This window comes from Protomyctophum bolini (assembly GCF_963924005.1).
Source record: "Protomyctophum bolini genome assembly, chromosome: 19".
NCBI lineage: Eukaryota > Metazoa > Chordata > Actinopteri > Myctophiformes > Myctophidae > Protomyctophum > Protomyctophum bolini.
In genome coordinates this window covers 22,552,138-22,567,262 of record NC_137880.1, presented here as the reverse complement: position 1 = coordinate 22,567,262, position 15,125 = coordinate 22,552,138, and the positions used below count along the sequence as shown (strand labels likewise).

General features: G+C 42.9%; 1 protein-coding gene across 10 annotated transcripts in view; it reads right to left on the bottom strand.

Annotated features, from left to right (window-relative positions):
- Window positions 1-2,399: 2,399 nt before the first annotated feature.
- LOC308334341 (unconventional myosin-VI-like) overlaps window positions 2,400-15,125 on the bottom strand; it is a 132,893-nt gene continuing 120,167 nt past the window's right edge. For 7 of the 10 annotated variants that reach the window (XM_080791051.1, XM_080791055.1, XM_080791058.1 and 4 more), the window contains 4 exons: window positions 12,079-12,216; window positions 7,371-7,397; window positions 3,858-4,085; window positions 2,400-3,083 (listed from right to left, as the gene is read on the bottom strand). In XM_080791051.1, coding sequence (XP_080647177.1) covers window positions 2,884-3,083; window positions 3,858-4,085; window positions 7,371-7,397; window positions 12,079-12,216 — 593 coding nt within the window. In that variant the 3' untranslated portion in view covers window positions 2,400-2,883. The remainder of the gene's footprint in view (window positions 3,084-3,857; window positions 4,086-7,370; window positions 7,398-12,078; window positions 12,217-15,125) is intronic. The other 3 variants (XM_080791054.1, XM_080791057.1, XM_080791052.1) reach the window with 1 other exon arrangement.

The following is a 15,125-nucleotide window of genomic DNA, read 5'->3' as shown; positions in this document are numbered from 1 at the left end:
TCGTATTTCTTTGTCGACAAGAAAAAATGAAACTGCCAGTATTTCAATAAATCCATTTAAAGTCCCCCTCCGGACAAGTTTTAAAGTATGTAAATGTATACATACGCTGCTAGGACTACTGTAATTGTTTGTTTTTTTCACATAAATGTTAGAAAAAGACAATCTGAAAAGGGTCTGGAAGCACATCTACTCTTATTATTCTTCAACGAGAAATTCTGGATATATGAATATTCAAATATGCAAATAGCACATGCATTGTGCCTCGCCAATCACCGCTGCTCAAAGCAAGCTTTGTCTCACTTTTACACCAAGTGGCTAATTTGCATAGTGGACAATAATGTTTTTTTGGCATCTGTGACATCACACACACACGCAGAGAGAAGCTCCCAGTGGAAACGGTGTGTATAGTAAAAGTCACCGGTTCTCAATGTGGGGTTCATGGACCCCTATGGGTACTTGGGGGGGGGGGGGGGTCCCCAGCTAGGTTCATGGACCACTAGGGGTACTTGGGGGGGGTCCCCAGCTAAACGATTGATAGTTATGCAGTAAAAATGGACACTTAGGGGTCAACTCTGACAGTGTGGATTGGGGTCACAGAGAAAAAATTAAATACTGTATATCAAATGGGGGTCCGTGGCCCAATGTCTGTCAAACTCGGGGTCCTTGAAAATAAATGAGTTGTCCAAAGTAATGCCTCCAGGAGGTGTTCACGGTACAAAGAAACAGAGGGGAACTTTAGAAAGTAAAATTAATGTTTACGTTTAATTGCGACTCACCCTCATAGAAGATTTCAGCTCGTTATAAGAAAATATGATCTGAAACTGGATGCAAGGTAAAGCAGCTTATTCCAATGATTTCCTTTATGGAGCACAATCACTTTCACAGCTGCGCTCTCAAACACACATTTGTCCAACAGTATGAAAACTCCAATGAGCGTGGAGCTGTATATCTGGGGAAATGTATGGTTTAACAGCTGGTAGAGTCCATCCTTGTTTTGTCTCTGATGACTAATGTCTACTAATAATAGGGATGAGGATCATTTAAAACTTAAAACAACATGAGATGAGATGACTGTTTCAAAAGAGTAATGCCTGAAGTCAAAAGAAAGGCAATTATTCCTTTCTTATTAGCATATTATTATATTATTATATAAATCACACATACATGAATGACTATAAGAGAACAACCAAACAGGATTTTTTTTCTATGGATCAACGATAACTCAAAATTACATTCTGTTTGAGAAAAGACCAAAGGTAAAATTGAAAGAAAAACAAAATAAAGTTAACACAAATATTTGTCTTATAATTACGAGTGCAGTTGTGAAGGAATGATCTTGGAGTGACATGGCTCATGCAGCACTGTCTGTCTCGCAAACAAAACGCAAGACGCGCAAACTTTGTGTGCAAGTATTTGCCCTGAACTACAAGACGACAATGTAAACAGCAGGTTGGAGAGGAATCACTGACTGCATAGCAGGGCTGGGCAAATAACGGACAGTTATCAAAACGCACATTTGGAACCCATTACAGACTTAATCGTGCACATCATGTCTAGGTAAATCGAATATCAGAGAAGCAGGGTTCATTTTATGTATTCTCTTACATTTCCATCAACATGGAAGGATTCAAACAAGTGTCTTAATCGACTCCAACGATGTGACGTGCTGTGCGCTTGTAGATCTGCTATTTTCACTATTTAAACAAAACTATAATCATGCGTTAATTGTAAATCGAGGCAAAAGTTGGAAATAATCGCAATGACGATTTGAAGTGTCATCGCCTAGCCCTGCTGAAAAGTAAAGACAGAAACAAATAATAATAATCAGACCAGTGGGACCACTGTGGTAATCAGGAATGCATGTACATGAATTAATACAATTAAACGGATCGGTGCATGGGACCTCTGGAGTCGTCTGGAATGCATAATTATGAACACTAATCAATTAATAATACAATTAAATCATTGTAATTTCTTTTGGGAAAGCAGCTTCGAAAAAAGAAAAACAAAAGTCCTAGTTTGTAAGCAATCAAACTGTGTTAACTAAGTGTTTAAGGCCTCATAGTCAGACTGCAGAAATCTTACGGAAAATAAGCATAATTCTTGAGGGTTGAACAAAATCAACGTGTGATTCTCCTCCATAGGGTTCAATGACCCCCCCCCCCTCCTATGAGGATATATACACACACTAAAGGACTAAGGGACAATGAGGGAAAACGTCGTGCCTCGAGTCAGAGCCTCAGAAGCCCAGTGGTGTGGTACTGTAGGTTGTGTCAGAATGGCGGTCTGGGTTGCTTTACAGGTAGCTAGGTGGGGTGGTGCTTTCGTCCCTTTAAGTTGTCCGCGGCGAGAGAGGCCCGTCGTGGTCACCTTGTGGGTGGGGGGGGGGGGGGGGGGGGGGGGTGCATGTCACTCGGCAGCAGTGGTTCTCAAAATGGGTTCCGCAGGGATCCCCTGGGAAATGATTTTAACAACTTAAACCCCAGCATCAGTATCGTGGGGAAAGCCTTCATGAAAATAAAAAAATAAAAATAAACGTATGCGTTGTGAGCTTATCGATCGGCTATGTTCTGTCCAAATTATTAAAATAAAAGAATCTGGAAAATAAATGTTAAAATTTGGAGCATTTTTTTAACATCTTACCAGCAAATCTTGTATAGGGAGGGGGTGCTCCTGGCACAGAATATTTTTAGCTGGTGGTCCGCGGCCCAAAAAATGGACATTAATTAATTTGGGGGGTGGTGTTTGAGAACCACTGTGCTATTAGGTATCTGGGGGTGGTGGGCAGCTCCGTCCCTTAAGTTGCTTGTAGCGAGAGAAGCCCCGGGCGGCCGGTATCCTCGTGGGTTTTTATTTTTATTAATTTCTCTTTTCTCCGCGTTCTCACTTGAGCATGCTCTGCAGCATGGCCGTTGCGTAGGTGGGCCGTGCTTGGCGGCTCTCGATGGCCAGGCGGAGGTACTGCACGCCGCCGCAGCGCTCCCAGATCTCCTCGAACTGGCGGGGCAGGATCTCCGCCCCACGCTTCCGCGTCAGGCCCGTCTCCTCCAGGCTCAGCTCACACATCTCCATGTCGTCTTTCCCTGGAACGGAAGATAAGGAGTCCGAAAAATAGCTTGATAGATCGATCAGTCTCATTATTAATCACATAGCACTTACGGTGCTGGGGAATCTTTCAGAATAATGGCGCTAGAGTGTCAAGTAGATGAGAACCTTCCATTTCCCCCCAAAACCGAGAGGGGAAATCTTCCATTACAACATCGCCAGTGTAAAGAGATCTCTCTTTAGAAGCGTTAATATTCTAACCGAGATACATCATGAAGTCAGAAATTAGGACAGAACATGGGCATTATAAATGAATCAATCTGCGCGGAGTTTGTCGGGCCGTGAACCAGGAAATGAATGGCTGCGCGTGCAGCAAAGCAGATCCCGGAGGGGCTGAGCAAGGTGTTGCCTAGCAACGGCCGCTGTCAAAAAATATCGATAAAAAAGAAAAAAAGATGTCCCCACACATGCCAGGCACCCCGTGGTTTCATTTGATAGGACGTGTGTGGACGTCCTAGGAAAAAGTGTTAACCAGGGATCTGTGTCGCCATAGCTTTTAGCCAAGAATATATATTCTTTCACAGCAAACGTTTTTAACTCTAATATTTGCTTCTGGGGGGGGGGGGGGGTCCCTGGAACAACATATTTTGAGATGGAGGTCGGGGACCAAATACATATAATTTTGGCGGTCTTTGACAAGAAATAGTTTGAGAACCACTGACATGAAAACCTGTTTCTAACTGTTGGGGTTCAGAAGACATTTTACACACAGACACACACACACACACACACACACACACACACACACACACCTGCCACAAGTATGATGGGGTGCTTGTCGGGATGGAGCTCCATCTGCCGGGCGATCCAGGGCCCGTCGAAGTGCGCGTACCACCAGCCCTTCTTCTTGCCGCCGGGGTCCTTGTACTGGTCCCCCGGGCGGATGAACGGGATGCGGAAGTAGCGCTGCTGCCGGTTCATGGCCACCTCGTGCTGCCGGGCCGGGATGGGCGGAGCAGCCATGACGGGGTTCTGTTGGGCTGCGTTAATACGACGAGACGTTAACACAAACGTTACGCTAACAAGCACTTAGCAGTGGTGGAGAGTAACAAAGTGCTGTACTAGCTCTGTTTGGAACCTCACTCGCTCTTAGCTCCGCTTTAAACCACTTTAACCATAATATATTTCAAACTTTAGTTCACAAAGTGATGCGTTGTGAGCTTGTAGATTGGCTATTTTTATTTAACGTTTACGCCCCACAATAGAGATGCTGGGGTTTATGTGGTTCATTTAAAGAGGAGATAAGTCCTTACTCCTTTTAGGCTGCATTTATTTAATGAGCAAGCAGCAGCAGCAGCAACATACATTTGGGAGCGGAGCCTTCCTCAGTGAGATAATTACACAGTCATTTCAAGTTCAAAGCTCTAGACCAGGGTTGTTCAATGCGATATTTTTGTGTGAGTAGAGTGGTGTGAGTAGAGATTGGAGTTCTAAATTCTAGTCAGTAGTAGTAGCAGCACCAATCAGGGCAACAAGCAACATATATATTTTATTATTATTACTTGGCTTGAGAAGGTTGTGTAAAAACAAAAGTAAACCGTATCCGTGCAAAACATGAGATTGATGCGGGGTTCTCGACAAGATCAGGGACCAGAGAGGAGAGAGCAGGAGGAGGCTGAGGTTTGTTGGCTTGTTGGATTATTTCATCTGCGAGTGTTGAAGTAATAAGCTTACAAAATAGCCATCCTCATCTTACCGATGATTTAAACCTCGATATTACTTTTCTTTTCAAATGAAAGAAAAATAACAACCGGGTGTGATTTCCACTGCAGCTAAACTTGTTTCGGGGATGTGCCCTAAAACAATTTGGTTTGCAATAATTTCATATTATTTCCATAAGATTATGTGTTCGAGAAGTTGCGACACACATACAGACAAAGACACAAGTAAAACATAGCTCATGCCCATGGTAGATTATTATTAATTATAATAATTATTATTTCCTTCAATAAAACGACACAAATGAGTACAACATGAAATCTCTTCAATAATTGTATTTTTTTAAACAATATATAAACCAACAGTACAGGGCAAGACACTCTTCCACCATCAAGCCTCCTTCACGCCACTCACCAAAAGGTATGCGAAAGCAAAGACATGCAACAACCCCATGTCACAGGAATACGCCGAAATAGTGCGGAATTGCAATTCTGTACATACACGCCTAGAAGACCCCCAAATCGGCACACATTACATGACTACTGTTTTGAACGTGACAGAGGTGTGGCTTTCACTAGTACGTAAGTGCTATTTCTCCGTGGCTGGGTCGGGCTGGGTGAGTTGGAATTTGACATAATTTACTCTGTCCTTATCGGGTTACAACTCGGACAGGGTTGAGTCGGCTCTACCAAACTTCGGATGTCTAGGCGTGTATGTACAGAATTGATTTCTAGGCGTGTATGTACAGAATGTACAGAATTGCAATTCCGTGCGTTTGGGTGAGTCCGGGTAGAATGGAACAATGAGCCCATTGTCTCTTCTCATTCCAACACTATGCTTGAAGGTAGAAAGTCCCAGTGGTGTAAAGTAACTCAATTAATTTACATTTACTCAAATACTGTACTTAAGTCAAGTGCAAATACCTCAACCATTTTACTTAATTAAGTATTTCCAAATTCTACATTGCAGTATTGATGCTTTTACTGAAGTAAGAAACGTGATTACCACTGGAAAGCCCTCTGTTTGGTGTGTGTTTGTTTTGAATACTAAGAGGTACAGTAGGTGGAAGATCCTACAGATCCTACAGATACCTGCCCCGTGGCGCCTGCACCAGCTGCCATCACGCTCTGAGCTGAGCAGCTTCAGAGCGCAACGGATTTGTGGATTTTGACAGAAAAGCCACGATTCCACACAAATCCTTCCCCCGTCACCTCAACCGAGAAACCAGGAAGAAGAACGAAAAAACTATGTTCCCAGAATCCTACTATATTCCCAGTGTAAGAAGTGGCCACCAAATGCAATAGGCCAAATTCTGCTAAGCAATGGACGAAATCGACCAGCCACTCCCCAAGAACATTTTTCACCCAGGACATTTTTTTTGCAGGAAACCAACTATCATAATGAAGGGCAGGTTCTCTTCTGAAATTATGTTTTTGGGGTGCCATTTTGGCGGGAGACAAGACATTAAGTAGGTTCTGCTCTTTAGAGGGTATGCGCATGCATAAAGTGAATGGCAAATCAATGGTGAATTTTAAGATGAACCGAGCTCTGTGGCCAGTGAGCAAAAAGGTTACTTCACCGTCCTCAACAACTTGCAATTACACACTGGGCCTCATATACACTGATGCGTATCGAAATCCAATTATCCATATTTACGCACAAAATAAGTGTGCACACTAAATGATGGGATTCACTCAGAGCTCATTCACACTGGTCAGTTTTGTTCTTACAACCGTGTCAGCTTATCAGAATTGTTCTAAATTGACAGGCCTACAATTACCACAGCGTCGCACACCGGAAATAGCCGATCTGCAAGCTCACAAGTCACAACACATCGCGACGAAAATATGAGCTTGCGGATCGGCTGTCTTCGCCGCACAACGCCAGCAAAGTATAACAGAGCTTTAATTGTCTCGGCAGCCATCATTTGCAAGTCCTTCTTTGATGGAAGAATGAGCTTGGCTCACAACGCAGCCTTAACAGCTGGTGTGATTTGGGTTGAGCCACCCACCACTATGGCTGATGGACATGAACAACAAAAACAAAGTTAGCTTCCTGCCCCCCCCCCCCCCCCCACACACACACACACACACACACACACACACACACACACACACACACACACACACACACACACACACACACACACACACACACACACACACACACACACACACACACACACACACACACACACACACACACACACACACACACACACACACACACACACACACACACACACACACACACACACACACACACACACACACACACACACACACACACACACACACACACACACACACACACACACACACACACACACACACACACACACACACACACACACACACACACACACACACACACACACACACACACACACACACACACACACACACACACACACACACACACACACACACACACACACACACACACACACACACACACACACACACACACACACACACACACACACACACACACACACACTCATCCAAGCAGCCAGCCAGCCTTTCCCATTATCTATGGGTTAATGAAGGATTTTCAGTGCTGTGGTGCTGTTAGTAGCATCAAACATGGTGCAGTACCAAACTTACATGCTTTGCTCACAGGCGGCGCACGACCTGAAAGTAAACACGGCAGGTTACAAGGAAGTGATGCAACACAAGACAGCAGCCGTTGGCATGTTGGTAGTACCCGACAGCCATCGACATACTGTACAGACAGGTAGGGATGTACAGATATAAATGATATATACCGCTGTATATCCGTATATAGGCCGATATTTGATTCGTTTGAAGCATAGAGCGTCGCAGTCCCGCCCGCTTTCATGGCACGGAAGAGAATTTCCCATTCATTTTTTCCATAGACTTTTCAGAAAGTATTTATTTAAAGACATTTAAGCCTCAGACAAAGCCAACTCGCCTCCTGACAAATCATGACAATAAATAATTAAAACAATAAATAAAACCAAATAATTAGAAAGAAGAAATAAAGGGCAGGGTACAACACTTTTTAGTTTTTCTTCTTTCTAATTATTTGTTTGGCCCAAAAATTGCCCATGTTTATTGACATGATTTGTCAGGAGGTGAGTTGGCTTTGACCGAGGCTTAAAGGTCTATAAATAAATACTTTCTGAAACGTCTATGGGAAATCAGTCTGTGCTTATATTAAACAAACAGACACAACGGTAAGAGAGCAACAGAGGTGACCTAACACAACTTAACGCTATACATTGTAGTGGTGCACCACAAAACGATATTTAATTTAGTCCAACTTAATGAGTCAATGATTTGTCATTAATTTCCCCTAACAGGTTACTTTATGCTGCTCAGGAGATGAGGAGCAAAATGTTTCTCATTTACAGAGAACAACAGTCTGTGCTAGAACAACAGTCTGTGCTTATATTAAACAAACATTACAAACGTATTGCCATAAAATGAGACTAAAATGTTGTAGTGAAAGAGGACATGAAGTTAGTTGGTGTGAGAGAAGAAGAGGCAGAGGACAGGGTGAGATGGAGGCAGATGATTCACTGTGGCGACCCCTGAAGGGACAAGCCGAAAGGAAAAGAAGAGAATATTACAAACGTATTGACTCATAAAAAGAAGCTGCAGTGTAGAAGCTTTGCTTATTGTGAAGTATCATTTAAATGAAAGACAAAAAGATGCCAGTGTGCGTATGGTAACATTCAGGATCCTTGGACACAGAGACCACACAGTACATCCATCCAGGATCATTGGACACAGAGACCACACAGTACAATGCCACTCCACAGGCACAGACGGACTGAGTCTATTGTGTGAGCGACAGAAGGTGAAATTGCTTTTTTGTTGTTGTTTTGTTGTCTGGTCTACAAGGATGTAAGGGATGCACCTTATGTATCAATAGAGGCAACATGAAAACAAAATAATTAAAAGAGTGCGCCCTCAAAATAATAGCATAGCATGCATTGAAATTGAGTTTCATTTTTAGTTTTATTGATCCCTTCTGGTTTTTCTTTTGTTGTTGTAGTTGCAAACAATCCATTTATGCTGATTTATTTTGGCTGGAAAAAAAACTTGAGTTATGTTTTAGGAAGGGAACCTTTTTTTGTTGGCAGGCTTGAGAGAGAAGACAGAATATTTTGTTTACAAGCTACAAAACTTACACGCTACAAGACTACAAGCTCAGTTTGTAGATCTGCTATTATCACGTATTGTTTTTACGGCTCTGGGTTAGGCACTTTGTGTGCATGAAACAAAAATAAAAATAATTAAATATAAAGTGAAGGAGGGAGACACAGATGGGAAGGAGTGGTGCGAGTGGGATCAATTTCCAATCATTTGGCTCTAGCTTGCGTGAAAATAAAAGCGTGCGTGCATACGGTCTCGGGGAATAAGGACTCTTTGTAGTCATGACAACGCCATGCGTTTGGCTTAACCCATTAAGACCATGGAACACATCTGTGTCACCTTAGCGTTTAACAACTATAAACTTTATTTTATGCTTTAGTTATTGAAAAATAGCAGATCTACAAGCTCATAGTGTGGCACTTGGTGCTGAGCTTGTAGAAAATGTGGGCAAATCGTTGAATATATTCTTTCACAGCAAACGTTTTTAACTAAAATCTCCGGAACAACATATTTTCAGATAGGTGTCGGCGGCCAATTACATATAATTTTTGGGGTCCTTGAGAACCACTGACATAGCAACACAGGTTTTTCAGAAAACGGATTTAGAAGACATTTCGTAAAATCAGTTCTCAGATCTCAATGGCTTAAGAGGATGTGGTGATGCTATTGGTGAACAGAGATGCTTTGATGGCTCTGAACACAGAACAATGGGGAGAGAGAGAGAGAGAGAGAGGATCTGACACAGGCATCCAGCTGTGGCACACTGCTACTGAAGTTAGCGCTGCAGCTATTGATGATTTTTCTATTACCTTTTCAATTTAGTTTGTGTTTTTCTTTTACAGTATGAATATCATCAATTCGATGAGACCTGCGTTATTTTTCTGTACGCACGGAGAAGTTGAGGGGCAACAACGGAAGGATATTTACGTGGGCGCGGTCCCATGAAATTGGGGCTTTTCAATAAAATTCCACTTAGTTTCAGTCACGGTTTAGTCCTCTGAAATGTTTCAGTTTTATGTTAGTCTAGTTTCAGTTGACTAAATAACATGATTTTAGTCTACTAAATCTACAGTTGATTTTGTCAACAAAAATGCAGTTTGAAAGCGCTCGTGACGGGCTACGGCACTAGCAACAAGTGGCTACTAGGTCAGGCTAGCGTTTTTGACGGAACATTTAGCGTCATATTGGCTATAAATGTAATTGAAAAAAAATATTTTTTAGTTAGACTGCAATTGAGGTTGGCGTGGGTTTTTTTAGGGGAACTACAGCACAAGCGCAAATTTCGGACTCAAGTCCCACGTTCCCCCGGTCACCAACACCCCTGTCTGCCTGCTCTGAGAGCCCTCAGCCCCGCAGCAGACTACTGTTCTCTTCCCTTTCTTTCTTCACTTCTCAGCCGCAGGCTGACATGCACACCCCTCTGTAATACCGTAGTTAGTTGCCAAAACATTGTTCAAGTGAACTATAGTGTGTTTATGTTTGTATTCATTGTAATAATCAATATCGCTATGATGAATTATCGGCCTGGTTGACCAAGCCGAGTTGAGGCATAGTCTTGCGGCCAAGATCATGAGCCTCTCCGGGGGACGCATGTGTGTACACACACACACACACACAATGACTGAGTTACCGTGTGGGGGTCCCCAGAGGTCACTGTACTGTACTGTACTTGCGTTTTAATAACCCCCGGATTTCCAATTCGTCGCCCAAAAAAAAGCGGCTGGTCACTTGTGGATCGGACGTTTTTATTTATTTATTTTATGACATGTTGCCGCAAACAGTCACGCGAGAAAGACTCGGAGTAGAGTCTTCTTCGCCTGGAAAGGAGCCAGCTTAGGTGGTTCGGAAATCTGTTTAGGATGCCCCTCGAGCATCTCGCTGGGAGGAGACCCCGGGGCAGACCAAGGCGCAGATGGAGGGTTCACATTGACTCACTGGCCTTGGAACTAGAGCCCTGCGTGATTTATTGGTCCCGTTCCCGCCCGCTCCCGTTGAATTTCAGACCAATCCCGCCCACGCCCGCAATGATTTTATTTTTGACCGCCCGTGGTGACTGCCTGTCCGCTGCTCCCGCCCGCAAAACAAAAAAATAAGTCCCATTTAATCCCGCATCATCCCACAATTGTATCGTTTCGTCCCGAAGATGGACCGGGTTTAAAGCGGTTCATTCAAATATATCCAGATATGAGGTTTTCCCACATATTTCTGTCCATGTTATATAGAATATATGTTGTAATATGTTGAAATAAAAAGTCCTGTTCTCTCCCAACAACAACAACAGCAGCAGCAGCTTGACGTCATCGCATCGGACGCAGCATGGACCACATGCGTCTTTTCCTTCCTCTGGCTGTGCGCAGCGCCCCACAGCACCAGCGGTCTACGCGCTACGCTGTCAAGACTCTCGCCGAGAATGTTAATTATCGCCGGAGGCTACCGCGATGCCAACGCCACTGGGAAGATGCTTGGAGAAACCTCAGGGAGCAAGAAGAACTGACCTATATGAACTGAAGTAGTAATTGAAAAGAAATAAATAAGAATTTAACATGTTGGTACATGACACTGCAGTGTAGTGGAACTGTAGTGTCCGGTTCCCAGTGGTGGAAAGTAATTCATAGTTTTCTGAAAAACCTGTTTCTATGTCTATGGTTTTCAAACTATTTCATGGCCACCGACACCGATCTGAAAATATGTTGTTCCAGGGACCCCCTAGAAGTAAAGATGCGAGTTAAAAACGTTCTGAAAGAATATATATTCAAAGATTTGCGCCACATTTTCACGCACTCAGTGCCGTGCTATGAGCTTTTAGATCTGCTATTGTTTCCTGCAATTTTGAGACCAACAGGAACGCACCCCGAAACGGTTGAGAAATGACAGAGTTACCATGTGCCGGCCCCTCTACTGTACCCTCTACTGTACTGTACAGTACTCTACTGGCTCACCCGAAATCATCATATATACAGTTAATATGTGTGTGTGTGTGTGTGTGTGTGTGTGTGTTAGGTTGCGTGCACAGGTGGTGAAAAAGCTTGTAGATCTGCTATTTTTGATACGACAGAACTATGCAATATGGCCCTCGTGAGTGAGTTTGGAACTATAGTGGCCCTCTACATCGTACAGGCTGCCCATCATCATACTGTAAATCCCCTTACTCAACCCTGCAGTAGATCATACTGTACGTTCCCTTACTTACCATAATCAGTGACAGACTTTGGCGCGCGCTGCAGCTCTGTCTCGGCGCTTCCACGTTTCTTGTTCTTTGACTTCCAGGCGTGGTAGACCTTGAGACGGCGGTGAAACTCCTCTCTGCATGCCGCTAGGAGCTCAATGTCTGTGCACACACACACACACACACACACACACACACACACACACACACACACACACACACACACACACACACACACACACACACACACACACACACACACACACACACACACACACACACACACACACACACACACACACACACACACACACACACACACACACACAGTACACATTGTAAGTGTTGGATCAGCATAATGGTGTATCGATATGACTGGCTGATGTTGGCATTTCCCAGAAATGTCAACATCACTACAGTGCTTGTTCAATGTACCACTTAACCCCCCGTGAACCACTGCATAGCGGAGAGAGTGTAACGGGTTCATTTGGTTTCATTTTACGCTCTCAAGAGTCAAATTATTGTTAAACATCTGTATTACTAAGAATTGTTATTTTTATCAACGTTTGCCTGTTATCTCACAACATCAATACAGCATGGAATTGTGGACAAAATATTCTTTAGTTTTGGGCCTGAGAGGCAAAATGTCAACAAATGGTGGTCCGTGGCTCAAATGCAGAATAAACTAGAACTGCACTCTGTCGAGTGCCTATACTTACTTGTTGCACACTAGTAGGCCATAAATGGCCTATTAGTGTGCAAGCAGAGTGCGCAAGTACTGTCGACTGCTACAAACTGTCAAATCTCAGCTTCTCTGTGAAAGAACGAATGAAATATTGAATTATTAGGTTTAGCTATTTGCTACGTACCTAGTTTTTGGAGGTAAAAAAAGTAGTATTGTGAAGTATGGTAAAAGTTTCTATCTATAAAAGAAATACAGTTTTATCGATTTAGAAGTGTCCTGGATCCCTTTTTAGTTTCTCAAAGAACAATAAATCATCGATATCTGATGAATTTTTTTTTGTAATTAATACGGATGAGTGACGGCTTTCGACGTATATGTCGATCAGTGTCGAGTGGATTAAAGGAAATGCCTCTATGTACTGACTGTATATGTATATGCAATTTGTAAGTTGATTAGCGGTATACTGTGGTTACTTTGCGTATGCCCCGTTTGATGCGTATGTATCGTAGCAGCATATGACGTCAGGGTATAACTGATACAACTAGCTCTCAATGATGACGTAATAAAGATGTGGATTAACGGACCCAATGCCAGGGTGTAATTGGTTTTTGATGATATGTTTTAGTGTCGGGAGGATTAAAGGTAATGCCCCTATGTATACATGTATGTAATCTGACACCACTGCCATATCAAGCACAAGTAGTCATTACGTCATACGCTGGCACGGCGCACACACATCACATGTGTGTTTTTAGATAATGAGGTTTCCACCAGACAGAGACGATATAGGCTTTAAGGCTTTAAGCGATTAAATCCAAATAGATGAATATTAAACACCAGCCTTTAATTGCACTTTAAAATGCTGATCAGAACTGTGAACCTGGCGGGGGAAAAAAACACATTTATGAACAATACCAAGAGGAATAAAGTGCGCGTGTGGGCTGAGTCGAGCCTGAATAACAACATCAAACGTGATTCTTCTCCGATTAGACCGATATGGGAAACCAAAAACAACACATTGGGACTTAATTTAGCCCAGCCCAGAGTGTTGCCTGATTAAATGCTGCGCGGAAACGAAGGGGAAATAATTGGCTTGCTAACAATCCCAAAGCCGCTCGCTGCGTTACGATGCCATGTCGTGCTCATCATCTACGGCAGGGGTGCCCAAAAGGTAGATCGTGATCTACCAGTAGATCACACAGGCTGTGCAGGTAGATCACATGATGCCCCTAAAAATATATTATTTTAATTTAAAATAGGCATCTGCCACTTGAATTAAGGTGACTTGACTTTTGACATCAAAAAGTGCCTGTCAGCTCAAAGCCACAATGCAATATCTTCTATGTTTTCAAAAGTGTTGCGCACAAACCTCAGTAGCATTACAAAGTTATATACAGTATAGGCCTACTAAAAAAACAACCAATTCCATTTCCACCCTTCTATTATACTGTATGTGACCACTATTCTAGGCTACTTTAGAAAGAAAAAAAACTATTTTCAGCAAGTTGGCAATTCTTTGGGTGGGTAGATCTCGTTTAGCTGGGCATTTTGAAGGTAGCTCTCAAGTCAAAAAAGTGTGGGCGCCCCTGATCTACGGTCTGGCAGTGCACATCATACCGAGCATAAGCACATCTGTATTCCAGCCACAACGTCTGCACGCTCGCAGCGAGGGAGAGGGACCATATCTACAAGCTCAGCGTGTCGTGAGCTTGTACAGGTCCATCCCATGTAATTAGAATATTTTGTAAAAGTTAATTTTCTTCCGTAATATAATTGGCGTACAGCTCATGAAAATAAAATAAATCCTATCCCAATGAATTAGAATATTTTACGAGACGACTAAAATAAATGATTTCTTTAAACGAGAAATGTCGACCATCTGAAAAGTATATTAATGTATGCAGTTAATACTTGGTCTGGGCTACTTTTGAACAAATCATTTCATCAATGGGGCGTGGCATGGAGGTGATCAGCCAGTGGCACTGTTGAGGTGTTATGGAAGACCAGGTTTGGTTCAGTCTTATGTCTCACACCTTGCTCTTTACACAACCTAGATTCTGTGTGGGGTTCAGGTCAGGCCAGTTGGCTGGTCAGTTAAGCACAGTAATACCAAGGTCAGTACACCAGTTACTAGTAGTTTTGGCTCTATGGGCAGGTGCCAAATCGAGCTGGAAAGGAAAATTATGAAGCTTGTCAACATACTGAAGCACAATTTACTCTAAAAAGATGGCTGTGTTGAAACCAGTGTCAGTGGATCAACACCATAGCAGGTCATGGCCTAAATCATCACTATGTCCACAGTCTCAACACAACCATCTATTGATATTTTACAGCACTGTGTGCCTCCATACATTGACAAGCTTTATGTTGATGTTGATCTTCCATT